Here is a 27684-nt window from a genome sequence, read left to right on the forward strand (position 1 = left end):
CTAAACTGAAGCACATGATGAGGGAGAGTTGGGGGAGTCTTTTGCCCTTTTCATTTCACGATGATAATAGTTAATAATAGCTCACACTTATATAGCACTTGACAGGTTCCAAAGCCCTTTCCTCATAATAGCCCTTTGAGGTAGGTTGTAATTTAAAAAAAAAAATCTGAAGGGCAGCTGGCCAAAGGGTATGCCAAATAAGGGTGGCTTGGTTTGCTTCTCATTTTCCTACGCTAATACACTCTCTTCTCCCTTTTTCCTGTTCTTCCCAGCATAATTGGGACTCCCTCCCCCAAATTCCTTCTCTCTGGGGACCTACTATAATTTAAAAAACCTTCAGCATTAGTTCTGATGAGACCCCCAAATTCAATTTAATGACTTACCTCTGTGTAGTTTACTTTAAAAAAAAAAAAAGCCGCCTGTTGCTGGGTGAAGGAGATTTGCATAATGTTCTAAGGGGATTAGGTGGCTGGGGGTTGCCATGGCAACCCCATAGTGATGAATTGAGATTTTTTTTGTGTGGCAGGAGTTGGCTGATGGTGCTAAGCTAAGGGGAGTGTAAAGGGGGAGGGAGTTGTGATGTGAAGGGGTGGGTAGCAGCAGGAGGCTCTGTCAGAGAGGGCCCTATTGGTTTTTAGGATTCAGGATGAATGGGTAGTGTTTTGGGGTATGTATGTGTGTGTGTGTGGGAGTATATCCTATGAAAGCTTCCCCTGTTTTTGGTTATACAAGCGATTTCTTTGAGAGCTTGATAGACCTCAAGCAGGAGTGGGGGTATGGGAGGGGAAGATCATAGTGGGTGAGAGGCAAGCAGATTTAAATGTGTTTGGGAACTGAGAAATTAAAGTGAACAAATATTTAAAGATTATTGTATCTTGTTAACAGGAAGCTTGATGCCTCTAAACTTTGGAGAAATAGTATCAAAGAATCTTAGAGCTGGATGGGACAAATTTGATGCCTACTAGGTACAAATCCCCATGTTTGAGCACTTATCTCAACCAGTTTAGGGAGTTAAAAGGGACAGAATATTTAGTAAATTAATTACAATAAAAAATACTTCATACCCATTAGCTAAAGGCAGAACAAAGTTTTAGGGACTTTTGGCGAGGGGAAAGCTTATTTCCAAGTGAGGATATCAAGGAAGATTTCATAAAAATGTAATATTAAAGCTAGGTGTTGAAATGACAAGGGCATCCTAGGGAAAGAGGCCAGCAATGGCCAGAGGAGTGAGGGGCCCAGCTTGGCTAGACTATACAGATCACTTGGGCCAATCCCCTCCTCTGACAGATGGTGCTGAGGTTCAGATAGGAAATATGACTTGTCCACAATCATAATGCACAAATCTTAGTCTAATTTTTATGGTTTTTCTTTTGACTCAATCTAAATATAAAAATTGGTGGGACTGAATAGAAAATGTTAAACTTGCCTCAACCTTCCCTCACTAACCATAATCCTTAACCCTGGATGTATTTGCTAGGGGCCAAATTTTGAATTCTGCCTTAAGGGCATAATTGCTGGGATTACTCCAGTCACCAATTAGTAGGCTGCCTCTAGGGCTGGTTAGAGGTTGAGAGTGGGGTGGTGGTGGTCACCTATACTCTGTAAACAGTAACCTAGGAAGGCTGTGGGGCCTAATACATTTAGTCCTTTTTGCATAAAGAATTCAATAGGTTCCCTTGGAAGACATAAATATTTAATGGAGTTGTAGTTATATATAATTTGATCAATATGTCAATGCTAAAAGGGGTTTTAAGGAGGATCACCTATCATTTAGCAATCTGTGATGGAAGCCTTCACCAGCCCCTGGAGTAGCAGGGGTCATTATCTCCTGCTGCTGCTAAGTGGATCATTTATTTACCTTGAGCCTTCAACTTTCCTTGCTATTTTTTTCTACCAGAGCTCAGGCACACAGCCCAAGTGATAGCATTCTTGGAAGGCTGAACCCAAACCGAACAAATCAGTGCTGCTCCTCGAGGGTTAGGTCCTCTTGGCTTTGCCCCTACCTCTCAATCTAGGTTCTGCCAAAGCAAAGGGGCAGTTTTATTTTCATCCTTCCTCCCCAATCTTCATGTTAAGTTGAGGAACAATTAAGTAGAAAGGAAGGTTAAGTCATTTTTTCAGTTGTGACCTCATTTGGGGTTTTCTTGGCAGAGATGCTGGAGTGATTTGCCATTTCCTCCTTTAGTTCATTTGACAGATGTGGAAATTGAGGCAAATAGAATTAAATGGCTTGCCTAGGATCTCATACACATAACTAATAAATGAATGGGGCTCATATTTGAACTCAGAAAGTTGATCTTCCCAATTCCAGGCGCAGCACTTTATACACTGGAGCATCTGCCTCAGAGAAGGTGCCAGAACTTATTCAAATCTTCCTTATCCACTGGACCATCAAGCTGCCCAAAAATGAAAAGAGAAATGTTTTCATAGAGTTAAATAATCAGGTTCTATCAAAGACCCATCATTTTAGAAATACATAACACCTAAGTGAATACTTTATGGTAAAGCTGCCTAGGACATGCTGTACTGAAATATTCAAATATTTGATTGCTGCTGCCTAATCTCTGTCACCTGGCTATTGGATTGTAAACTCTGGAGACTATGATTCTTTGTGACCATGTTTTCAATTCAAGATGATGATGGCTCACTTGGAGCTTCCAAGAATCAAATGGAAACTAATTACTGATCTTGCAAAGGGGAAATGATTTTCACAAACATAGCTAGGATGCTAGTAGGGCTAATCATACTAATAGCTAACCTATTTAGAGCCCTTTTAAGGTTTACAAGGCACAGTACATACATTATCTCATTTGATAAGACTATCTCACCTGGTATAGTGGAAGGAGCACTCAATCTGAACCCTTGGTTCTGTAACTTAATACTGGTGTAACTTTAAGAAAGTCATTTCATTTTTAGGAGCATAGATGAAGCATTTATTAAGTGCTTGCTATGTGCCAGGCATTGTGATCAACACTGGGAATACAAATAAAAAGCGTAAAGGAAAATAGTTCCTATCCTCAAGGATTCTATTCTTTGGGAAGAAGTTATTTCATTTTCATATTTACGTTCTCTCCCTCTCATCCCCACACCTAATTTGAGAAAGAAAGGAAAACAAAACCATTGCAAAGATGCATGGCCAAAGTCAGTTCCTCCATTATTCTTGATCCTGCCATGTTTCTCTGAAGTCATCATTTCTTACAGCACAATGATGTTCTATCACACAATGTATATGTGTATGTATACACACATGTCATATACATGTTTAGTCATTCTCTAATTGATGAGCATTCCCTCAGTTTTCTAATTCAATACCACTACAAAGAGCTGCTGTAAATAATCTTACACATGTGGGCCCTTTTTGATCTTTTTGAATTATAGGCCTAATAGTGTTATCACTGGGTTAAAGCACATATATATACATTCTAACAGCTTTGGGGGGTTAATAAAGAGTTTATGAATTCTAATGGAGAAGACTGAACCAGTTTTCCTCATCTATAAAATGGAACCCAAACTATTTGTATTACCTTTTCCTGCTGCTTTAGAAAAGTGCTTTTTAATTGTTGAAACAATATAAATGATGGTTGCCATTATTATTAAATGGCTGACATTCCTATATAACAGATCTATTTGATGACAAACTAATTGGTTTTTTAAAAAGGAAGTCTTTTTAAAGTGCAAATAAAATAACAAACTTGACTTTCTTTTTTTTTTTTGGGGGGGGGGGGAATGGGAGTGAAAGGGTTTCCAGAAAGAATCAACTTTCGGTTATTCATGCTAGCATAATGTACCTGTGGTATAGATAGATGATCCCAAGAAGTCTAAATCCAAATACATAACTGCTGTTTGACAAGATAGGGAGCAAATTGTTTTCTTCCTAATTTGTTTCCTTTAAGATTCTTTTTAAAACATTTTGCTTTACAAAACATGAGATTCCTGTGCATTTATTATATATAGAGATTTGTGGGAACAAGGAGCAGTAATGTAGTATCAGGAAACTAATTGAACAAAGAGGGGACAAGATTTTAAAGAGTCCTTTGGGATCATTTTATTCTCAGGGAATCTAAACTTGCCCCCTGTCTTTTTGTTTGTTTGTTTATTTTTGTGTATGTATGTTTGTTTTTTTGCTGAGGCAATTGGGGTTAAGTGACTTGCCCAAGGTCACAGAGCCAGAAGTGTTAAGTGTCCAAGGCCAGATTTGAACTCAAGTCCTCCTGACTTCAGGGCTGGTGCTCTAGCCATTGCTCCACCTAGCAGCCCCACTTGCCCCCTATCTTGTTTGTGTCCTTCATTTGCTAGGCAAAGTGTATATCTCTATGGAAAGTAGAGGGATCCCTTCCTAGATTCCCTATCTATATAGACAAACTGTTAGTGTGAAGTGGGAAGTGCTTTGGACTTCACTCAAGAGATTCCCAGTGAAGTTCAGGCCTTGCTATTTGTTAGCTATTCTATTTTAGGCAAATCTCTTCCTTTCTGGGTGGGCCTTGGTTATTGCCTTTGTAAAGTGAAGGAGTGATCTATATAACCTCCAAAAGTCTGTTTCCTCAGTCTCATAGGGGTTGCAGATTAAGGTTTACCTCCTCTGACAGTTGTTTCTAAGGGAGGCACTGTGGTTTATCCACTAAGAAAGCTGGGTCTTGAAGCTATACATGAAAAAAATCTTTTGGGGATTAGGAAAGGTGGTGAGGAAGTCAGGTAGGAGAATCCCAAAATGTTCTCTTTTAAAAATGTTTTCCCAAAAAAGTTGATCTTCAGATACCTTAACTCTTATCTCTCGGGTGAATTTTTCATTGGTTTTGCTGCAAGTCCAAAACTTTTAAGGCAAAGATGATGGAGAGAATGTAGACTGACCTAATGAAGCCTGTGTACTCTATTGATAACAGATTGCTCTGAATTACCAAAAGAAAATTTTAAACTGTTTGATATCCTTCCAGTTTGTTCTTTTGCCCATGTCTCATTGTCAAAGTAGCAATTCTTAATTTTTTCCTCAAGCCGATGTTCAGAGTTTGTTGGAGTTGAATCAAGAGCTATTTTAACAGCTGTTTCAATCTGAGAGGCCACAGTTATTAACCCTCGTGGTAAATTTTCTTTCCAAAGCCATTCTTCCAAGGGATTCCAAGTTATTAAATGTTCATAGAGATTGGACAGCCAGGTGGCACAGTGATAAGAGTGTTGGGCTTGGAGTCAGAAAGGCTCATCTTCCTGAATTCAGATCTGACCTCAGATTTAATAGTTGTGTGATCCTGGACAAATCACTTCACCCTGTTTGCCTCAGTTTCCTCATCTGTCAAATGAATTGGAGAAAGAAATGGCAAATAACCCAACAAAAGGGGTCATAGGACTCAGATGCGCCTGAACAACAACAACAACATCATGGAAGTTGCGAGATTCTTTTTTGTTTTTTTAATTTAAGCTTTTTATTTTTCGAAACACATGCATGGACAATTCTTCAACATTAGCCCTTGCAAAACTTTGTGTTCTAATTTCCCCCTCATTCCCTGTGCTCTCTTCTACATGGCAAGTAGTCCAATACATGTTAAACATGGTAGAAATATATATTAAATCCAATATATGCATACATATTTATACACTTATCATACCACACAAAAATCAAATCAAACCAGTTTAAAAAGAGAGAGAGAAAGAGAGAGAAGCAAGATAAAATGCAAGTAAGCAACAGCAAAAAGAGTGAAAATTCTATGTTGTGAACCATACTCAGTTCCCACAGTCCTTTCTCTGGGTGTAGATGGCTCTTTTTATGACTGAACAATTGGAACTGGTTCGAATCATCTCATTGTTGATGAGAGCCATCAGAATCGATCATTGCATAATCTTGTTGCCATGTATGATGATGATCTCCTGGTTCTGCTCATTTCACTTAGCATTAGTTCATGTAAAGGAGAGTCTTTAAAAATAATAAAGAACTGCTTTCTAACTCCAGGGAACATTCTTTTCCCCCAACTCCTCAATTCCCTTCACTCCCCTTCCCACTCCCACCCCCCAGAAAAAAAAAACACAAACTACCCCAACCCCAACAACAAAGAAACAAAAATCCCTTAGAGATGAAACATGATACTGTGGGAAAGCCCACTGGCTATGGAGTCTTAGATGCTGAGGTCAAATTCAGACTCTGGTCCCTGGACATCTGTTGTTTTGGGGACAGTCATTTCAACTCTCCAGATTTTTTTATGGTTGTAAAACAGGGCTTATAATAGTTGCACCACTAACTCAATGACAAGGTAATTATAAGTCTCCTGAAGTGAACACCCAAGTATAACTGTAGTGACCCATTCTGGCAGCAGAGAAGAGATGAGAAAACTGTTCCTTCCACTGAAGATTTGGGAAACTACTGATGGGGGATTGTTGGTACTTTTTGGTTGGGTATATCAGGAAATTAAATTTTTTTTTTAATCACTCAAAATCTTTTTTTAAAAAGGAATTTGCCTCAAAAAGCCAGTATAACTCTAGAGCTACAAGGAACCTTAAGTAGCATCCGGTTCTATTCTTTTATTTTATAAAGGATAAAATTAAGGTTCCTCAAGTAGCATTATACAGTGAGTAAATAGCACAACCTGGGCCCCCACCTAGATTTCCTATTTCAAGTTACCTGTTAGAAAGAGAGGGTGAGAAGAGAAGACTATAGCTAACCAGGAAAATTGGGAATTGTTTTACATTTGGTATTGGCATGTAGTTACACACTTTTACTTTGTTACACATTGGAGAGGAAACAAGAATATAGGAGAAAGTTAACTATTCTTTCAGAAATAATTCCATTGGGTAGTTTTTTTTGGGGGGGGGAGTTTTAATCCAAATCCTTTCTTGATGTCAGGAAAAGGTTTGTTTCTTTTGGTGGTCTTCCTAGTAAATGTGGGTCTTTTTTTTGCACATTATGAACTTCAAGCCTTGAAGAGATGTCATGATATTTAGGACTCAAAGTATACTAGTATACTTTGTATACTAAGTATACAAATTATACTAAATTATGCGGTCTTTCTTTTCCTGGAAAAAGTTGTTTTGGGATGATTGGGACATAGGGGAAGATCATGAAAGAAAGGAAGGAAAGAAGGTCAGGAGCTGTTGCTGTTTTCTTTATGGATGAGAAGCAGGAAACTCAATTGCTTTTGTGTAGAAAGGTTTCCCAAACCCCAGCTGATTTCTTAGCCAGAGTAAGTAGAATTTAGCTGGGTTGATAAAGATCATAAAATCTTGATGAAGTCACTTTTACCCTTTGGGTAATCAAATGATATTGGGCATTGTACCAGGCTCTGTAGGAATTGAGACACAGAATTATATAGAGAAGATTGGATACCTGCTTTCAGGGATTCTACAACCTTAATCCTGTGGCCTTCCTTTGTTCTCTTCTCTGAAGGATGTGGGGAAGGGGAACACTTTTCATTTTTTATTAAACCATTAAGCCCCTGACACTGACCAGTTGTGTTCAAAGTCTACTTTGGCTTGCCAAAGGAAGTTGGCAATGGGGAAGAACCTTTCATCCACAAGTGAGTGCTTTAATTGCAGGCTAGGTCATGGCCAGCTGGAAAACTTTGAAGTGCTCTTTCTGTCTTCCCAAAGAGAAGGTGGTGTAGGCAGCAGCAGCAGCTGCCAGAGGCCCCATTGAGGTTGGTCAGGTATGGCTGGGCCATGTCTCTGTTTAATGAAGAGCTTACTTAGTCTTATGTCAGTATGTCAACACTTAGTACCTCCTATTTCTACTATCACCTCTTCTCACCCTGAGTTTGCCCACAAATAGACATTTCTCAAACCACGGGCCACTGGCATGTGTTATTGGCAGGAACTCTTAGAGTTTGGATAACAGCACCTGCAGTCCTCTATGTCTTTTTTCTCTCCACCTACCAAAGGATGAAAACCTAAATTAAGAATAAAGTAGTTGAAATCATTGCTAAGAAGTGTTCTAGTCTGAACAGGGATATTGGTACAGGTCAAATCTCAAGTAAGAGAAAACTATATTTTCCCTCCTTTCTTCCTCTCTCCATCCCTTTTTTCTTTCTTTCCTTCCTTCTTCCAAGATCTTTTTCATATAGAGATTGGCTTGTATAAGGAAGGGGATGTGTCCGATTTGAATAAGGTTCCAGGAATGTTGTATTTCTTTGTTTTCCCCTGGTGGAAAATTAAGTGAGAATGTGGGGAATTAGGATTCTCTTACCCTAATCCCATGAAGTCAGAAAGGGTTCCTGGTTGACTGAGGTTGAACCAGTGTGTCTTTGTGGATAAATTTAAATCCATTTTTGGGACTATTCCCATGTAGATGTCAGCCTTTCAAGTGTTATTTCTAGGGTATTAATTACCAAGGGAAATAGATTTCACAGATTTGGAAATAGCCAGGTTAAAATGATAAAAGGGCAACTAGATGGTACAGTCGATAGAGTGCCAGATCTGGAGTCATAAAGACCTGAATTAAATTCCAGTCTCGGACACTTATTAGGTGTGTGATCCTCTGCAAGTCTCTTCATCCTGTTTGCCTTTAGTTTCCTCATCTGTAAAATAAACTAGAGAAGAAAATGAAAAACCACTCTATCATTTTTACCAAGAAAACCCCAATTGGGATTACAAATAGGTGGACATGACTGAAATGACTAAAACAGTAACAAAATGATAAAAAGTTTATTTAAAAGAAAATCTTGAAGATTAGGCTGTACTAAGTACCTAAAGTGGACCTCAGTAACTAAAATCCCTTTAGATCTAATTACCCATCATTCTCCTTAGGACTGGAGGGTCTGTTTATGGTTCAAAGACATGAACTAGCATGTAAGAGAAGAGAAAGATCAGAAGCAACATCTGGTTAGAGCAGGAAGGGCAGTAATAGGGAATAGGTCACCTCAAAGGCAAGTTCCTGTATAGGATTTGAAAACTTTTAAGGTAGACTCATTTAATTTTATCCTGTAGTTTTATCTTGACACTCTGATCAGCAGAGATGGTCAGATCTAAGGGAAAGAGAGGGAATTGAGGAGAAAGCTTTATATTTGTTGAATTGAATCTATATTGTTGAATTACCTCTGATAAGTACTTTTAAAGTTAATTCTTGGTCCTGTTCCCTGAAGTAGGCATCAAATTAAAAGTGAAGTCAGAAAGGCGTAGGAGTTGTCCATCAATAGAAGCAAAAACTTTCCCACTAATTTGATTAAATTAGTACAGTTGGCTGGCCCAGTGGAGATAGTGTGAAAAACCACAATCAGTAGGTCAGAGTTCAAATTTTGGATTTTGGATGCTTACTAGCAAATTATTTCATCTCTGCCTCACTTTTCCTACTATTCCAGAGTTACTTGGATGGTTTTTAAAATTTAAACTTTTTAATCTAATTAAATTAAAATTTAATCTAAATTTGGAAAAAAAATCTCTCAGTAGAATTTAAGGTTGGGCTTTTTGAGGAGAGGGGTGGGAAAAGAAGAGGAAAGAGAATGTGTAAGGGTGTGTTGGAGAGTTGTTCTTGCTTTCATGCCATATTGATGATCATGTGTTTTGCCTATATGGAAAGGTCACCCTTGGCAATCGTCATGATTGCCAGGCTCCTCGGCAACAGTACCAAGAAATGTTTCTGTATTATCTTCTAATTTGAGACCTTGAGTAGATATACCTAAGTACAACCCCTGCATGTTCTTGTAAAACAATAGAATGTCTTTGATAAGAAATCAGAACCTAAAAAAATGTAGGAATGTAGGTTGGGAAATCCTAGGGATTGGACCCAGTCTATTGACTTCCTTGGTTTTCTGAATATAAACATCTCAATAAATCATCTCTCAAGTTCCTTCCAGACTGAACCCCTATTACTGATATCCTCCCTCTAACTAATCTTGGGTGAGCTCACAAGGAGAAAAGGGTTGCAATTGCTTTCAGAAGAGAAAGCAGTTTTACATTGTGATTGGGAACCTGGAATTACTCCTGACTGTGACATTTTCGTGACTGATTTGTGCTCCCAAGTTGATGTGTGAAACTTAATGTGATCTCCTTTTGTTTTCAGACAGAGATTGCTAAGAGACTGAACACAATTTTAGCTCAGATCATGCCTTTTCTGTCGCAAGAGGTAAGATATGTGTTCTTCCCTTTTCTCTTCTGTTTTTAAAAACATCTAATGAATTTCCAAGTCACTGTTCTTGACTGGCTGCAGAAGCCATTCTCTTGAGTTTGATAATGTTAATCTGAATAGTTCCCAGCAGTTTCAAAGGACAGCAAATCCAAAAGTGCCTATTTTTTATATCACTGGGTTAAATGGGCCCCTTCCTGCCATTGAATAGAGGTAGTTCTACAATCTATGCTCTCCTTAGTTAATTGACTAAACTTAGTATATAGCAAACTGGGGCATTTGACTGCCTTTCTTTACACCCTGCCAGTTCCAGGCAGAGAGAGAGAGAGAGAGAGAGAGAGAGAGAGAGAGAGAGAGAGAGAGAGAAAGAGAAAGAGAGTGTCTGTCTGTGTCTGTCTCAGTTTTCTTATCCCTAACAATGAGGGAGTTTCATTAGATAGTTTTTATAGTCTCTCCCAGTTGTAAATTCCTGTCATCTCTGTGAGAAACAAATTAATTGAACAAGAGCCCTGAACAAAGGCCTTCCACTTGGATTGGACCACAAGATCCTGGGTTTTTGGTAGGAAGGAATCTTAGAGGTCATTTTATCCAACCCAATCCTTTTACACATGAGGAAACCAAGGCATAGAGGTCAAGTACCTTACTAAAGGTCATATAAAATGTAAGTGGAAGAGCAGGACTTGAACTCGGGTGCTCTTGACTTTAAACTATCAAACTACCTCCCATTTGAAGTTACTGATTAGTTTGGTGGGGAGAGCAGTTAATCCTCATGTTCTGTTTTCATTCTGTCCTGCTTGTTTTGGGGAGGGCTTATGTATACTTTATTTTAAGTTATTAGGAATATTTCCATGTGGTTGGTGCTTGAAACTTTGACTAGTTGGTATTTCAGCCCCAAGCTTTGCTGGATTGCTGAGCTTTGGAGAACACCCTTCCTTAGATATGCTGTATTACTTAGGATTGGGGCTTAAAAGCAAATACCCTTCCTCCTTCTTCCAACTCACATTTACCCTCTGGCCTCAAAAGTTAGCATACCTGAAAGGATAGTTGGGAACATTCCTTTTTAAGGCTCAGCCAAGCACTTCCCAAGTCCCCCAGGCAACTAATGACTGCCTGTTGAGGCTGAATATCCCAACCCCCTCCTGGCACAGTAGATACAGCACTAGTCAGAAAGATATGAATTTAAGCCTTATTTCAAATCACCTGGCAGATCATTTTAGCTCTTCACCTATAGAATTATTCCTATAATGATAGCCCCTATCTTACAAGGTTGTTGTGAACAGTGGTATCAGACTCAAATAGAAACAGATCCTGTGGTTCACATACTGGCTTAAAAATCACAAATTAATATATCTATGTTGAATTGATTTTCATTTTGTTATTAAACATTTCCCAATTCTGGACCTGGCTAGGAGTCTGATATCCCTTATCCTAAGGATCAAATGAGATAACATTCTCAAAATACTTAAAAGTACTGCTTGTTGTGGTGGTTGTCTTATCTGTAAAGTGAAGAAAGTGAACAATGTATCCAGTCCCCTTCTAGTTTTCAGTTCTATTGGACTGCTTCACTACATGGATTTCTTCTGTCTTGTTCATTGTATGGTATACTGCCTTATATGGTGAACTGCTTTTCATTTTCATACATATGGGTGGTAGATAGAGAAGAAGAGTATTTTGAGTGTTTGGGAGATGAGTGAATTCTATGTTGTATTATCTCAGATTCTCTGACCTTAATTTTTTTTTTTTGAGAATTTCAATATTATTGGATTTTTTGGGTAATCTTACACTTTTAATTTGTATATTTAAAAATATTTTTATGAAAAGTCCATCAGCTTCACTAGACTGACAAAGGAGTCCATGACACATATAAGAAAAGTTAGAAAACCTTACTCTGTAAGTTTGAAAAAAGAGATAAATATGTGAGCAGAATGAGCATTCTAATAATGATGTTTTTAAGCTTTTTTTTTTTTTAAGTAAGGCATTATTGGGGGAACAATGGTGGTCTTTGAAACTTTGGTGTTCACATCATGATTTAGAATTCTTCCTGTCATTTGTGGGGAGCATCTAATATTCTAAGGCTTGTTTAACTGAATGTGTGCACACCCTTGTTTCCTTTAGCATCAACAGCAAGTTGCCCAGGCTGTGGAACGAGCCAAGCAGGTGACCATGACGGAGTTGAATGCCATCATCGGGGTACGTGGACTCCCCAATCTGCCTCTCACCGTGTGTATATCCCTTTTATTCCTCTCATTTACCATAATCAGAGATGAACCCTGAACTCAGTTGGTCTCAAAGAATGGTGGCTTTATTTGATCCTTCTTCTGAACATCACTGGGGATTTCCTAATAGGTTTTCCAAATTATTCCTGGGAGGTAGTCGAAATCCGCTCTTGCCTCTAAATTTCTCATTTGGTGTTACTGTCAGCCTGCAAAGGAACAAAATTGGTTCTTCAGGTCCTTCCTTCCTCTGTCTCAAGATTCCATGACTTAGAATGGAAGGAAAGGAGACTGTTGTTATCTTTTTGACCAACCAAGACACATGTATGGCAAAAACTGTTGTATAGTGGGGCTTAAAGGAGTAGTTCTCAAACTTACATCCTGGCTACAAGATGGCACATCCTCCAGTCTTTGGGAGTCAGGGAGCGTATAATGCTCTTTCTCTAGATAAAGTTCACCCTTCTTTTAGCCACCTGGGATCAGAACTATCTCTGTTGTAACTGTGCTGTGAAACATTGGTTTTTGCTTTGATATCCCATGCATTGAGTGGCCTCTGTCAATGTTGGTTATATTGTGGCCATGAGCTGACTCATTTGGCACAGAAGATCCTTTGAGTCTTAAAATTGAAACCTAGTTTATACATGTATACCTTTCTGTGCTACATGAGCTGCTCAGTATAGGGGGTAGGGTGAATTGTTAATCTTCACCTATTGGATTTCTGTATCATCTTTTCTGCTTCCTATCTAACTACAAAGGTTATTTAGGCTGCTCACTCCAAAAAAACAAAAAACATTTCCCCTTTTTTTTTCCCCCTGAGGCAATTGGGGTTGAGTGACTTGTCCAGGATCACCCAGCTAGGAAGTGTTAAATATTTGATAACAGATTTGAAAAGGTCCTCTTGACTTCAGGGCTGGTGCTCTATCCACTAGCTGCCCCACTTTCCTCTCTTTTCTGCAGTTTATAAGGGTAGGGAATGAATCTGTTATGGTATAAGGAACTTCTGGATAAAGGAGTTTTTTCTACCAAGAACTTGGCACCTTCTTTGCAAATTAGAGTGCCTAGAGCACCATGAAATTAAGTGATTTGCCCAAAGCCTCATCGTTAGGATATTTTAGTGGTGGGATTTGACCTGGTTTTAAGGCTGGGTTTCTACCAATTTACCTACTGATTTATATTCAGTCTTTATTTCGAGGAGAAAAAAGGACTAACTGTAGAAAGCATTGGACCTGATATAGTACATTTGAGTTTCTGTCTGCCTCTGCCACTAAATTAATATGTGACCTTTTTTTTTTTTTTTGTTGTTGGAACAAGTCACTGGACTGACTTTTCTGGGTATCATTGTCCTGATCTATAAAATGAGAACTTTGGGCCCAGTGACTTCCTAAGACCTTTCCTACCTCTCAGAGGCTACATTTCAATTTATAATGTACTGTAATAATGAACACAATACTTTGGAGATTTGCAAAATGCTTTAAAACCATCTCATAACAGAGGCCCAGTATAGGTTTTATTATTCTCATCTGATGGATGAGAAAACAGATGTTCTAAGTGATTAAGTATCTTGTCCATGATCATAGAAATAGCAAATATCTGAGGTGGGATTCAAACCGATGTCTCCAAGTAATATTCTTTCTATTCCATATTCTCTCCTACTAGCTTTTAAATCTTAACTGGCTGAATATCTGCTTAGGATAGGAAAATTGAGTCATCACTCATACTGGGAGTGGTTGTCTGCAAGACCAACCCAACAAGCTTGTACTTCTAGGGTCCATTCACCAAAAGGAAGTTTCTAAATGCTATCAATGAGTGGTGGTTAGCCTAGTCTGGAGTCTCCTAATACTGTGGCTAGGGTAAATAATTCACCCTTTTAATTATCATGTAGGAGGATGGAAAGATATTTGAGTCAACAAAGTGAAGGCATAAGAACTCAGGAAAGCCAAGAATGTGAGAAAATACTTAAGACTTCCTAGACTTTAGACTTGGCATAAAGGAGGACATCAAAGGGAAGAAACATACACTGTTAAACATAGAAGAGACCTAGGAAATCGCCTGACCCCCCACCCTTATTTACAGATGACAAAGCTGGGCCCAGAGAAGGGAAATGGTTTGCCTGGTTCCACCCAGTGTGTTAATGGCAGGGCTAGGATTAGAACACTAAGTCTTGGGACATCCAGCTGACCCCAGAATGATGTGTTTGCATAATGCGCTCTCTCTCTCTATTTAGCATCAAGCACTGAAATGTCAGGGGAGAAGGATGTTTTGGGAACTGATTGGACAGAGGTTCTGGGGTGGTGTGTTTCTACTATTAGAGCTCCTAAACACTCACTCTGTTTCTGTAATAGCAGACCTGCTCCTTGTTTCTGCCCTCTTTTAGTGTAGTCACACCACCTCACTGGGTCTCTCTCTCTCTCCGTTCATCCCTTACTTCCCAAAACTGCCTTAACTTTTGACTCTTCTTTCTACCCTTATTTCATCTTTGGAATAAGGACAGCCTGATGAATATTACTTATTTAAAAAAAAAAAAGAACAGAGTAAAATTGAAGGAATATTGTATGCTTTGATTAGCTGAGCTTCCTTTAAGTAGTATTTAGGAAGCTACAAGTTAGGTCAAGGCAGCTAGAGGCAGATATTGGAATTCAATTAAGCCAACGAGTGGGGCCTGTGACCCCCATTTTCAAGGTAATTGCTTCTCCGGCTCTGTCTGAATGCAGCCATAGTCCTGTCATTAAGCAGGCAGCCATTTAATCGCTCCTTCTGACAGAGTCTCACAAGGCAGGAATTACGGGCAGAGGAGGCCTGCCTGAGCTGAGGAGGCTGTGCTTGACTGCACTCCAGCAAAGGAGAGCTAATCCAGTCAAGCCGTTCTTTATCTCTTCTAGAAGAAGCCCGAGACCCAGCAGCTACTACACTGAAGATATTTGAAGCTCATCTGCTATGGGGGAGCGAGATAGAGAGCAGGGAGTGGGGAAGGTAGATAGGAAAAGTATTGGCTTAATAGTGCGAGGGCAGATGATTCCAGGAGGCAAAAACCCTCCCTAAGCAGAGCAGTGAGAAATTCATGGGGGCTGGCCAGTCTAGAGGGCGAGTTCCTTTTATTGCTGCTCTGGCTTTCGAGGGAGGGGCCTCTATTGGGAAGCAGGAGTGGGAGGAAGGGCAAAGGGCTCTCAGCCCTACCCACTTTGCCCAGTTCACATGTGACTAGTGTCCTAAGAACAAATCTGGGGCCAGGAGATTGCATCTGTTCTAGTTAACTGGGGGTGGTGGGGCAGGCTCGGCTGGTGGCAGCAAGCAGTAGCTCCACCTTTCTTGAGCCCTAGCTCCCCACCCTTTCCTAGGGAAGTCGGAGTCTGGGGGTGGTAGAGGGAGTTTGAGGAGACAATCCATCCTTGGTTAGTGACTTAAAGGCCATGCTTGTATTTCCAGAAGTGGGTTAGCGACCCTGCCAATTTATTTGTAATTCAGCCTCTGAGTTTACTTTTAACTTTCTGGTCACAGTTCCTGGGATACTCACAAATGGAACTTCTTTTCCCTCCATCCTGATTCCTAGTCTCAGGGACACTCTGCTCTTTAATACATCCCCTGGATGATGACTCTGTAGTACCACTTACTATAGATTTAAGAGTTCTTAACTTGGGTTCTGTGAATTCTTTTTCAAATATTTTGATAACTGCTTCAATATAACTGGTTTCCTTTGTTATCTTGCATTTTATTTTATATATTTAAAATTGTTATTCTGAGAAGGGCTCCATAAGCCTCACTAGACTTTGTGATAGGTGTCACCTATGCAAAATAGGTTAAGAATTCCCACTGTAGAGTATCAGTTTTTAAAGGAGAAGAGACTGACTCTTAATTCAGCTGATTGGTGGTCCTCTGTGTCTAGAGGCTGGATGATAGAGATCATTATTAAAGATTGCAATGAGGTGGATCCAGTTGATTAAATTTTATTTATTTTTTTTAAAAGCACAAATAAACAAGTTGGAAGCGAGAGTTGTTTGTTCAAAACTGTTGGATAGGAAAGAAAGGCCCCTGTCACCCAGACTGGGAGTCAGTAATCTTTCTTCTTTTCCTTTGAGGTCAAGAACTGTTAATTTTATGCATCTAGGACATTGTCTTTGGCTCTCCTGTGAAATGGAGCCCTTGATTTGGTCAGAGCTCTGGAAATGATTAGACTACTTTACTAAATTTAACCCAAGTGGTGAACTTAAAGTGGTGAAGCATTAAATCTGTTAACAAAGGCATGAAGCATGATGTACATAATCCCATTAAACACTCTACATGCAAGATCTTCCCGCCAGAACTTTCTTGTCAATTGCAGTGTCTTCTTCTCTTGAACCCTATTTCTTTGGCTTCTTCACAGAAGATCAAGAAGGGAAAATGTGTCTGCTTTGTGAGGGTAGTGCTTCCTGGGATCTCTTTTGTTTGGAATGAAACAGGGAATCTGACAGCAATGCTTGATCTCTAACCCACATTTCCTCCCATTTGGGGCCAAAATGCCTGGATGGTTTCCATTTTCTTTTGCAGTATCTTTATTGTCTTGTAGGAAAATCCTGGTGTTCTGAGGATTGGGGAACTGGAGCCCAGAAACTGCACAATGGCTAAGGGCAGTTATTGCTTTTGCAGTTATTGAAGGGATTTATTCTAGTGTGCTGCAAAAGCTTCCAGCTCTTGAAAACACGACCATGTCATGCTCCTTACTTAACCAGCTCTGCAGCATGATGTTCTGGCGTGTCTAACAAGTCAGGGACATCTTTCAGACCCGAGTTTATGAGAGACCTGGCTTCACTTGCAATGAAGATGCCCTGATGAAGATGGGCATTGACTGTCTTGGAAGCAAATTTCTTTGTAGCCCTTACTATGTGGCAAGTAAGATGATTCAGCCTGTCATTTGCCTACCTCCTAGTCTAGAGCTTTTGGAGGCTATCGGGGGACCAACAATGGAAGGTTACATTCTCAAAGAAGGCAAGTTCTTGGGAGAGGTCCCAGCCAAGAGAGAACTTTGATCCAGTTTCTTACCCTTTAAGTGCTACCAACTCATTGTTTAAGGGAAAGAAGGGACCACAGGAAATCAAAGGAGCACCTGGGTGGTTGGAAGGATAGAGTATGAAGAGTAGGGACGTAAGTGGACTTAATAAAAAGATCTGAAATCAAAGAGTTAACAACAATGCCTTCCATCCTCCAAAGGACAAGGCGGAATTGACTCTCCCACCAGCCATCTGCCCAAATCCTACCTTTTATGTGGTCCTGCTTCAATAAGAAGTTTTCAGTTTTTGAATTTTTGTATGTATTGACTGAATTCTTTGCTTGATCCTGCCATCTTTTTGTCATATTTAAATTATGTGTAGACAAATTCTGACTCAGTTGTCTGGACACAATAACTTCTAAGTCTCTTTTAGTGCTAAATCTTATCTGCCTCTCATGGGTCTCTGCTATATGTGGGCAATTGAAAGAATCCACTTTGTGTCTGCTACCTTTAATTACACTGGGCCTCCTTAGACATAAGAAGACAATATGGATATTAAATATTTGGTAATGTGAAGGGGTCACATACTCTTTGTTTCTGAAATGTGCTTTCTTGTCCCAAAACAGTTCTTCCCCCCCCCCCCAAATATACTTATGTTTATGATCATCCCTAATTGGAGAATCATAGCTGTAATTAGAAGTGGAGAAAGTTTCCTGCGCATTCAAGAACTACAGTATTCATCATAGTCATTCCTTAGATGTGCTGCTAATTCCATTTTATGTGTCAGAATGGCTTAGAGTTCAAATCCTCAGTTCTATCTTTCTATGGTAGGAAGAGAGAGAGTGAATGGTCAGGGGTACAAGGGAAAAATGGAAGGATGAAGGTGCAATTCAGCAAAGCATCTGGTTCCCATTAAACAAGCTGAATTCCTGATTTGAAGTATGGCATGTGTGTGTGTGGCTTTGGGGGAGGGGGGAGAGGTGAAAGGGTTACTAGAGTGCTTTAGTATGGGGAAGATCATATAGTTTGGCACAACTGTCCCGTTTTTGTTGTCATTATTGTTTGTAATGGAGCCACACTTTCAACCAACTTAGACTAAGCAACGGAGATAAGAGTCTTAAGCCTCTAATGCTTTCTCTAAATTGAAACCAGGCCAGAAAAGAAAAAAAAAAGAAAAGATGGCTACTGATCTTTTACCTTCTGCCCTTCTTGAATAAATGAAGTTTGATCATCTTTCTAGAGGCAGCAAAATGTAGTGGAAAAGTTTATTAAGTTCAAAGTTGAAAGCAAAAGGTTCATATCCTTCCTCTAATACTTAATGGTTATAGGATATAATCATAGACAAATAATTTAACTTTGGGTCTCAGTTTCATCATTTCTCAAGTGGGGAAAATAATCTGTAAGATTTACTTTCTTAGATTGTTGTGAAGAAAACTAAATATGAGAGGCTATAAAATACATTGGTAAATTCGAAAGCATTTCTTGGAAAGCAGTTATTATTAACTTTAAGGTTAGGGAATCCTTTAAGGATTAAGGAAAGAATTATGTAGATATAAAATGGCATCATTCTATTCTACCCTCATCTGCATAAAAAATGTCCCACATGAAAAATGAATTGAAAAGTCAAAAGTCCCATCCCTTTTGGGGAGTATATGGACTTTAATTCAGCTTCTTCCTTTGACAGACTGAAGGAAAAGAGGTGAGCCTAAAAGCTGTGATGAAATTGAACTAATTCTGGTATTAAATCTAAACCAATAAAAACAAAAACATTGTAATTATACATAAATAAAGAAGAAAGTTCTTGGGCTAGCATGGCTGAAGTTGCATTTAAACAGTAGCTATGAATCAAGGGTGTCACTTAACTCTTTTCTAATTAGTTGAGGAAAGCTTCCTGGAAGAGGTGGGCTTACATACTAATGATCTCAGATTGCACAATTTTAGACCTCTTCATTTTATTTCATCAGAATATCTGTGAATCTGAACGTGATTTCTGCACTGAAAGCAGCCAGGAAAGCTTAGATGTCAATAGAGTTTACTCACAACAACCTTAAGGTGTAGTTATCATCACCCCCATTTTAATAGATGAAGAGATGGAGGTTCAGAATCATAGGCTTATAATCAAGTGGCCAAATTGAGGTTTGTACAAAGATTTTCCCACTCTCAAGTCTGGTGCTATTCTTTGCTATCTTAATGATGGTAGCAGCCCTACCATCTTATGCTCTATGCTCTTCCTCCCTCATTCCAGGTGTCAGTTCAGCATGATTTGTGAAAGTCTTTCCCATTAGCAGCTTGTGCAAGTTACTTGTAATCAGGGATTGCTTCATTCATTGTATTTGTTATCTGCAACACTTAGCACAGTATTCTGGGCCATGGTATGCAATTGGTAAAGATTTAATTGATTAAATGGTAATTAATGTCTTGAGTTCAAATCTGCCCTCAGACCCTGACTAGCTGTGTGATCCTTGCCAAGTCACTTAACCCTTTCTGCTTCAGTTTCTCATCTGTAAAATTAGCTGGAAAAGGAAATGAAAAACCACTCTAGGATATCTGCCAAAAAAAACAAAACAAAACAAAAAAAAAACAAAACACACAACCCAACAAAAACAAATAGGGTCACAAAGAACACAACTTGAAATGACTCAACAACAACAAAAAGATACGGAAATGTTTGGGAACATGTGGCATGTGGATATGTCCAACTACTCGTTTTTTAAGGGCCTACTTTGATTAAAATCTTACGGTTCAGTGCTGGGGACAGACAAAAACAAGAAGCCATGGTCTTCAAGGGAGTTGGCATTATAAGGGGAGGGCAGAACATGTTTAAAAAGAGAGCTTGCTTTCAGGTCTGGAAATACCAAGAAAGGCTTTTGATAGGAAGGAGTACCTGAGCTATGCTCTGGAAACTAAATATTCTAAAAGGTGGAGGAGAAGGGGAATCAATCGAGATGGAGGCAGGTTTTATGGCATGAAGTTAGGAGTCAGAATATAGAGTTCAGGAAATACCTAATTGACTAGGTTGGGCAGAATGTAGAATGTATGAAGGGGACTAATAAGAAATAAATCTGGAAAGACAGGTTGGAATCAACTTGAAGAGGGCATTAATTAAATCCCAAATTGAGACATTTATAATTCTGGTGATAGTTTATAATTCTGAGGAGCCACTGAAGATTTTTGAATAGGAAAAAAAGTGACATGGTCCGATCTGTGCCTAAGGAAGTTAACACAAGCTTGAGGCTTATGATAAGTTGGAATTGGAGCTGCAAGGTGGAGAACTCATTGGGGAGAAAATAAAATCTCCCATTCTTGATCCTAGAAATCACTGTTGTCAGATACCTGAACCACTGGAGTTTTAAGCCATCATCTCTTAGGTGTGCTATGGGAATTTTTTATTGAGTTGGGGGAAGAGGGCAGTATATCAGTGGCCCATCAGGATACCATCTCACAGTTAAAAATCCCAGCTGGACAAGAATTCGATGCTATTGATTGCATGACCACCTGAACACTATTCTCTTCATCCTCTCTCACTCCTTTCTTTCCCTCCAACATTAAAAATCTCTTGAAAGAGAAGAGCTCTGGGCAGATTATTGTTAATACCACCTCTTCCTCAGGCCCAGGCTGATTTTTTTGGTCTTTATTCAAAAGGAAGTGCTGTGTTGCCTGGTCCGCAAGGCTGATGAACTGTGGTATGGTCTTGATGAATAGCAAAGTATGCTGTGATGGTAACTGCCAAGAGGTTTAGTCACCATGGGCATGGGGTCAGGGGATGCATTTCCAATGAATGTCTTTACCAGAAAGTTTTGTTTTCTGGTTTTTTTGTTTTGGTTTTTTTTGGAGGAGAGAAGGGAGGTAGGAGAGGTTAACTAGTTAGAATGTAGCCCAGAGTGGGGTAGATTAAAATGCTTCCTTCAGGCTATTAGGTAGTCATTGTGAATCTAGGCCTAGGAGAGAGACTACCTTAGTCTCCTAATAACTGTAAGTCCTCACTCTGGCCTTTTAGACATCACTCTTTCCAGGCCACAAAAACTCCAGGGTCACAGGGACTGGGACTTTCCTAAGAATGTTTAATAAGAATTGAACTACCAGCATCATTTTTAAGACCTAAAAACTAGGAACTGGGGTACATTAAAGAGTTAAAATTGAATTCCCTTGAAGTAAGAGGGAGTCCTTGATGAACTCGGTTGTTCTTTTAAAAAGCATGCATTATTTATTGCTGTCTTGGAAACAGGCATTGAAAATACTGTCCTGAATCTATGTGGTGGAGTGTTTATAGAAATCTCTTATCTAAATTGAAGTCCATTAATTCAGGCTGTTCTTTCAGAGAGAGGAATTTGTTATCTCAGCCTTGGTCAAAGGTTTTGGGTTGTTCTACCCTAACACCCTTACTCCCACCCCCCATTATGAATGCATGAAACAGGATTTGCCCCTTCTCCACTCACTTGTATTATCATGTTGCCATTCTGATATCTTCCTGTTGCATTATTTTCTCATCAATTTGCTTAACCAAGCTGGCTTTATTACAGCAGCAGCAGCTCCAGGCCCAGCACCTCTCCCACGCCACTCATGGCCCCCCTGTCCAGTTGCCGCCTCACCCCTCAGGCCTGCAGCCACCAGGCATCCCTCCAGTCACAGGAAGCAGCTCAGGGCTGCTAGCACTTGGTGCCCTTGGCAGTCAGGCTCACTTGACTGTGAAAGATGAGAAAAACCATCATGAGCTGGATCATAGAGGTAAGTCCTTGGATGGGAAGGGGAGAGAAAGAGGAGAAAGGAAGGTTTCATTAGGAGCTAAGTCCTGTTGTGGGTTTGGAGCGAGCCCCAGGAGCCCCAGTTTGGATTATTTAGCTGTTAAGTTATTAAGTCTGTTGCACACATACTCCCCCACCCCCCTTATTTATTTATTTTTTTAAAGACTGGCAGGACAGTAAAGTAATTAAAATCATGTGTGAGCTTGACTTTTCTTATTCCAAAAAAAACATACCTTCTCTTCTTCTGTGCTCAGAAGCAGCTCCTCAGCATACAAGGAACACTCTTTGTTCATTCGCACATACCTTGACGTTCTCTTGTGGAATTATATCCTCCCTCTTACCTTTGCCCATATAAAACTCATTCATCCATCCATCAAGTTCCGGTGAATGAAGCTTAGGATAAGGACATTGGAGTTGGGGGCCCAGGAAGACTTGAGTTCAAATTCTGATTCAGACATTTACTAACTAGACAAGTTCTTTACCTCACAATACCTCAATTTGCTTATTAGTAAAATGAGGGGGTTGAATTTAGCCTTCTAATTTATGATTCTGTAAAACCATCTTTTGGGAACTCTTTGTTTTTTTTTCTGAACCATGAGTCTGCTTAGTCATAGAATATGATATAGCTGCAAAATCCAATCCTTCATCACACAACTTAATACAGTTAAATTTGTATTCATTACTCTGTAACATCGTTGTCTTGTCTCCCCAAATACACAATCATTTCTTCAAAGGACAAGGACTTCCTATTATTTTCAAATTCTTCAAAGAATCTTGCATAATGCTGGGTATGCAGAGTAGGCGCTCAATAGAGCCTTGAATGGACAAATGATTGATTAATTAACTTTAAAATGGGGAGAGTAGGGTAGGTCCAAGATGGAATAAGAGAGGGGGCATCGTTCTTCCTGGAGAGTGATTCTATAAGTTTTCTCTTTGGAGATGTATTGGATTGTTAGGTCTGTTCATAGCTGCCCAGCCATCTCTATTTGTTTCTTCCAGTTATTCCTGTAACCACATCCTCACCTCTGTACCTTTCACCCCAAAGATGCACACACCCAACCTCTTCAGCTTGCACAGAACTATTCCTCTTTCCATTCTGGCTAAGACCCAGCAAGAAATTTGGAGGCATGATTAATTGAGCCTTTTTTTTTTCTTTCCCCTTTTTCCCTCCTGGGTTTTGGAATCATGTGGATTAAAGGGTTAGCAATGGAATCACGGGGTTTCACAAATATCTTTGTGGAGTGGAGACCAAGCCCTTGGTTTCTCAGTGAACCAGACAGGCTCACAGACTTCAATTAGGTGCTGGTCTCCTTCCCCTTCAGGTAGATCAAGGAGGAAGAGATTCTTTTTTATAATCCTTTTCTTTGCACACATCCTCAATCCTAACATCACTAATTCTCTAACAGTGACTGGGACTTGGTTCCTATTCTTTCTTCCCCTCAGAGTCCAGTGGTCTCTACTTTAGCAACCCCATTGGCAAGAGCTAATTGAAGCAATTGACTTCAGAAAGGTTAATTTTTTAAACAGAGAAACCTCCTAGTGAAGCTATCATTGAGTTATTCTCAAAGGACATAGTGAACTAGTACCTGCTGCCCTATTAAAACCAGCTCTTCTTTTGCCCTCACCCTTTCTCAGTGGGCTCAGAATTGGGATAATCTCAACCCAGTTAGGCGTCCTAGTTGCCATGTGGTTCATAGTCTTAGGAATGGCCCTGAACTATTCTTTTGCTTTTTATTTTATTTAAATAACATTTTGAGGAGCACTTCTATCTCCTAGTCCCCATCTCAGTGACAGTGACCCTTGGTTCCTGGTTTGTTCTGAATATACTTGCTGTACTAGGTGAAACATTATCTGCTCCGCCTTCTCTTCTTCTCTTTAAGAAATTGGTCATTTATATATGGATTTACTCATTAGAATCATTTATCCTATCAAATGCCACCTCCTCTGAAGCTTTTCTCCATTCTAATGGAGATTTGAGCTTTCTAACCTCTGAACCCCTATGGTATTTTGTTTGCATACTCCCATCCTTGAAATCATCATATCTCCTTGTAGTATTGTTTGTGTATGTGTTTTCTGTATTTACTAGTTGATTATAAATTTCTCCAGGGTAAGAGGGACTACATTTAAATTTATTTTTGTATTTCTCATGGTTTCTTCCAAGCAGAGGCTTTTATGTTGTAGATATTCAATATATATTTGAGTCAATGCATGATGCTGCTACCCTTGGCAACAGACATTCATATCTACCTTGTTGAGTGGATAACTTGTGTACTCTTTAGAAATGAGCTTGCAGATAGCACTATCTTTCTTGAGCCAGGAAATGTCTGTACCCTACCCCAGTAAACTGTCCTCCTCCCCTCCCTCCCCCCCCAAACCTCAAAGATTAAGGTGGCCTCTTAGAACATTTCTTTGAAAAGGCTGTTGATTCCTGTTCTATATTATCTGGGGACTATGATGAAGAGAATGCAAATTCTGCCCCAGAATTTGCTTTGAAAATGGCAATCTTTGTTTCAGCCCTCATTTTAACCCTTTGGCCACTGGCTCAGTCCAAAGACTCAAATAGCAGGAGGACTACAGTTTATATTATGTGGCTGGATTAGCTCTGGCTATAGGTTTTCCCTACTTTTTGGTGCTTTGCCCAGCTCCTTGGGAGCTATTTAGCTCCCAGGCTTTTCTCTGACCATGTGGGAAGCATATGAAAAAACCTGTTCCATCCCTGCACCCCCTTCTGTCTGCTTACGGTTCCTTTGTTAGCCTGTTACTGTTACAGGTAGGTGTCTTCAGTAACTTGGTCTCAGGTCAGAGAATCTGGCCCTTTAGAGCTGGAAGGGACCCCGAGATGCCATTGAGTACAGCCTCCACCCGATTCTGTAAATGGAGAGAATAAGACTAAGGGAGTCAAACAAGGTGCTCAGGGTTAAAACTTGATTCTTAAAAGTATAAAACAATTGTTCTGTGCTCTGTCTCTTCTTGGTGTGTCTGAGAGTCAGTTGGTCTGGGCTAGTACAAGCACTTGAGCCCAGAAAGATTAATTTTTAAACAGACAATCAGAAAGGCCATTACTATGTCAACCCCCAAGGAACTCAGTGAACTGGGACTGCCACCTATTAATAAGGAGACAAAACAGAGCAGAGTAAAAGGCCAATGCACATTATGTTGGGCTCAGTCTGAACTTGTTTTCTTTTCTCCCCCATCCCTTCCTTTTATCTTGGATGCACACCCCTGCCTCTGCTTTGGGCTTCGTTTTGGAAAGAGAGAGAATCCAGTGCGGTGAGTGACCTGTATCTGACTGCCTTCCAGGGTTTGGTTGGGGATGGGCTGGGGGTGGGTGGGTGGGGTATCCCTGCTGTTTACTTGCTCTGAAAGCTTCAAAGGCCATCTTCTGGATTCTCATCCTATTGTTTCTCAAAGAGAGAAAGCAGCCTATGATTGTCAAGAAAGGGCACATTCCATCCACCTCCCCAACCCCTCTCCTATTCTACTTCAGTTTGGTCGAAGGGAACCTTAGCAAACCCTCATTGTCTTTCCAGGATGCCTTTTAGTGGGTGCCAGCCCTACTAGCTCGAAGGTTCCTTTTAAATCTTTTTGATTACACTGAGGCCCTGAGATTCCATTTCAAATGAATAAGCCTCCAGAGTGAGTGCACTACAGTCTGTGGATAAGGAAAAAAATCCTCCAGTGATTAGCAAAGCTATTTAATTTCTGATCACTGTTCTTTTATCTTGGGCCATCTAATCTGTTGGGATGGCTTTGGTTATTACTTTGTGTTAAGTAGGACTTGGAAGGTCAAGCAGTTAACTAACCATCTAAATAGCATTGGTTGCTGGCAATCGTTTCCTCGGGGAGATTCCTCACCAGCCCCATCCTTTACAAAAACAAAAAAAGAACCCTTCGTTCTTGTTTTAGCCATTCTCTGTTCATGTTGGTTCATTTGGTTGTATTTTTTTGAAAATTCATTTTAGCAACCTGGCTAGAGAACTGTGTTTGGATTTATCAGCCTTCTCTAAACCTTTCTTCTCCCTCCTTACTTCCTCCCCCCGTTCCACGTCCCTAAGGAGGAAGCAGTGTGGTACACTGGAAAAATCACTGGGAGCAGCTAGGTGGCCCAGGAGTCGGGAGAATCTCAGTTCGAAATGTGGTCTCAGACATGTGATATTTAATATCTGTGACTCTGGGCAAGTCGCTGGCAATCAGGGAATCAGTTTCCTGTCTTGGTCACTATTTCGTGTAACACTGATGGGAGTGATTTTATCTCTCTAGTCCTCCAGTTCTTTCATCTATAAAAGGGGGAGGCAATAATGCATGACTGACCACTGCCTCCAAAGACAGTGAAGAGCATAGAGTCTTAGATTGAGCCCCTGGAGGGACCTGAGAAGCCATCTTGTCCATACTGAGGGCGAGAGGAGTGAGCTGCTCTGGGCAGTCACAGAGGCAGGGCTGGGTTTGGAGCTCAGGCTCATGCACACCAGGTCCACCATCCCTTAATTTGTACCAGTGCTTCCTCTTACATGAAATGTATATATAGTCAGTGCTGCTTAAGTACTAACTCTTAGGAAATCCAACTTCATGGCTTTCTTCAAACCTGCCCTCCCCTCTTCCTCCTTTTTTATTAATGTTGCTGTTATCATTTTTATTTTACTTATTTAGTTTTGCTTTGAGCCTCATGCTCAGTTAAGATGAAAGCTTTCTGTTAAAAAGAAAATCCTTGCCTCACTGAAAACCTTCCCTTTGCATGGAGCTCCTGTCATCCATGCAGTCCAGACACTCAGAGCAGAGAGGCCACAAACGAGCCTTTGGAGGATCAGATGAAGATGAATCAAAATGCCATCTTGGCTGGGGGAGGAGCAGAGGAGAGAGGGAAGAGCGTGGGTTGGTGTGTGCTGGGGTGGGGTTAGGGAGGGCATTAATCTGTCCCTTGGCAGTCGGGTCATCGAGAAAGGGCGAGTCCTCCAGGGAAGAGGCGAAAAGGGAATAGAAATATTTCAGAGGAGGGGGGAGGAGGTGGTGGTAGTGAAAGGGTGTGTGGAGGGGCTGGCCCCTGGAAGTTTTCCCGATGGGGGTTAATATGGAGTATAATCGCAGATAGATTCATTCATATTTCCTTGCCTAGCCTAAGCAATAAAAAATACTTAGTTTTTTGGCCGCCTGCCGACAAAAGGCGGACTGGATCGATGCCTCTAAATGCCTGACATGACTCTCTGGTAGTTGCAAGGTTTTTCAGCCTGACTGCATGAGAAGAAAGGACTCCGTGTTATCCAAAGCTACTTATTGGGTACTGAGGAGAAACATGAGCTGCTTTGGTTCTCCCTTTCTTCCCCATCTGAAAAGGGAAGCAGAAGAGCTTAAAAACATTTCTACTTAGCATGGGGTGGCAGCCACTGTTCGAAGAGCTGAAATGATGGTAATTTCTGCCGGCGCTTGTAGGAACTAATTGAATTGCATCTGTGTTAGAGCATTGCCCGTTTGCGCTGCTGTAGTTAAGGTTGAGTTGCACTTTCCATTATAACCTCCACTCTCTCTGTTCAAGGCTTTATAACTCTGCCATTTTAATTTGCTCCAGGCAGAAACTTGGCAAGGACGGGCTTTGCACAGAAACGGGCTTAGGAAATGAATTCATTGTACTGCTGCTCTTCTTACCACAGCATCGCTTGTGCTGTCCCAACACACACACACACACACACACACACACACACACACAGCCTCCCTCCTTTTGTCACTGTCCCCTCTTTCTAT

At 40.3% G+C, this 27684-nt stretch overlaps 1 protein-coding gene across 7 annotated transcripts in view; it reads left to right on the top strand.

The window, feature by feature from the left end:
* TLE3 (TLE family member 3, transcriptional corepressor) overlaps positions 1-27684 on the top strand; it is a 57287-nt gene that overhangs the window by 13121 nt on the left and 16482 nt on the right. For 2 of the 7 annotated variants that reach the window (XM_051980760.1, XM_051980763.1), the window contains exons 5-8: positions 9974-10036; positions 12152-12256; positions 21730-21934; positions 25205-25221. In XM_051980760.1, the coding sequence (XP_051836720.1) occupies positions 9974-10036; positions 12152-12256; positions 21730-21934; positions 25205-25221 (390 nt within the window). The remainder of the gene's footprint in view (positions 1-9973; positions 10037-12151; positions 12257-21729; positions 21935-25204; positions 25222-27684) is intronic. The other 5 variants (XM_051980764.1, XM_051980766.1, XM_051980765.1 and 2 more) reach the window with 3 other exon arrangements.

This window comes from Antechinus flavipes, chromosome 2 (genome assembly GCF_016432865.1).
Source record: "Antechinus flavipes isolate AdamAnt ecotype Samford, QLD, Australia chromosome 2, AdamAnt_v2, whole genome shotgun sequence".
Classification (NCBI taxonomy): Eukaryota; Metazoa; Chordata; class Mammalia; order Dasyuromorphia; family Dasyuridae; genus Antechinus; species Antechinus flavipes.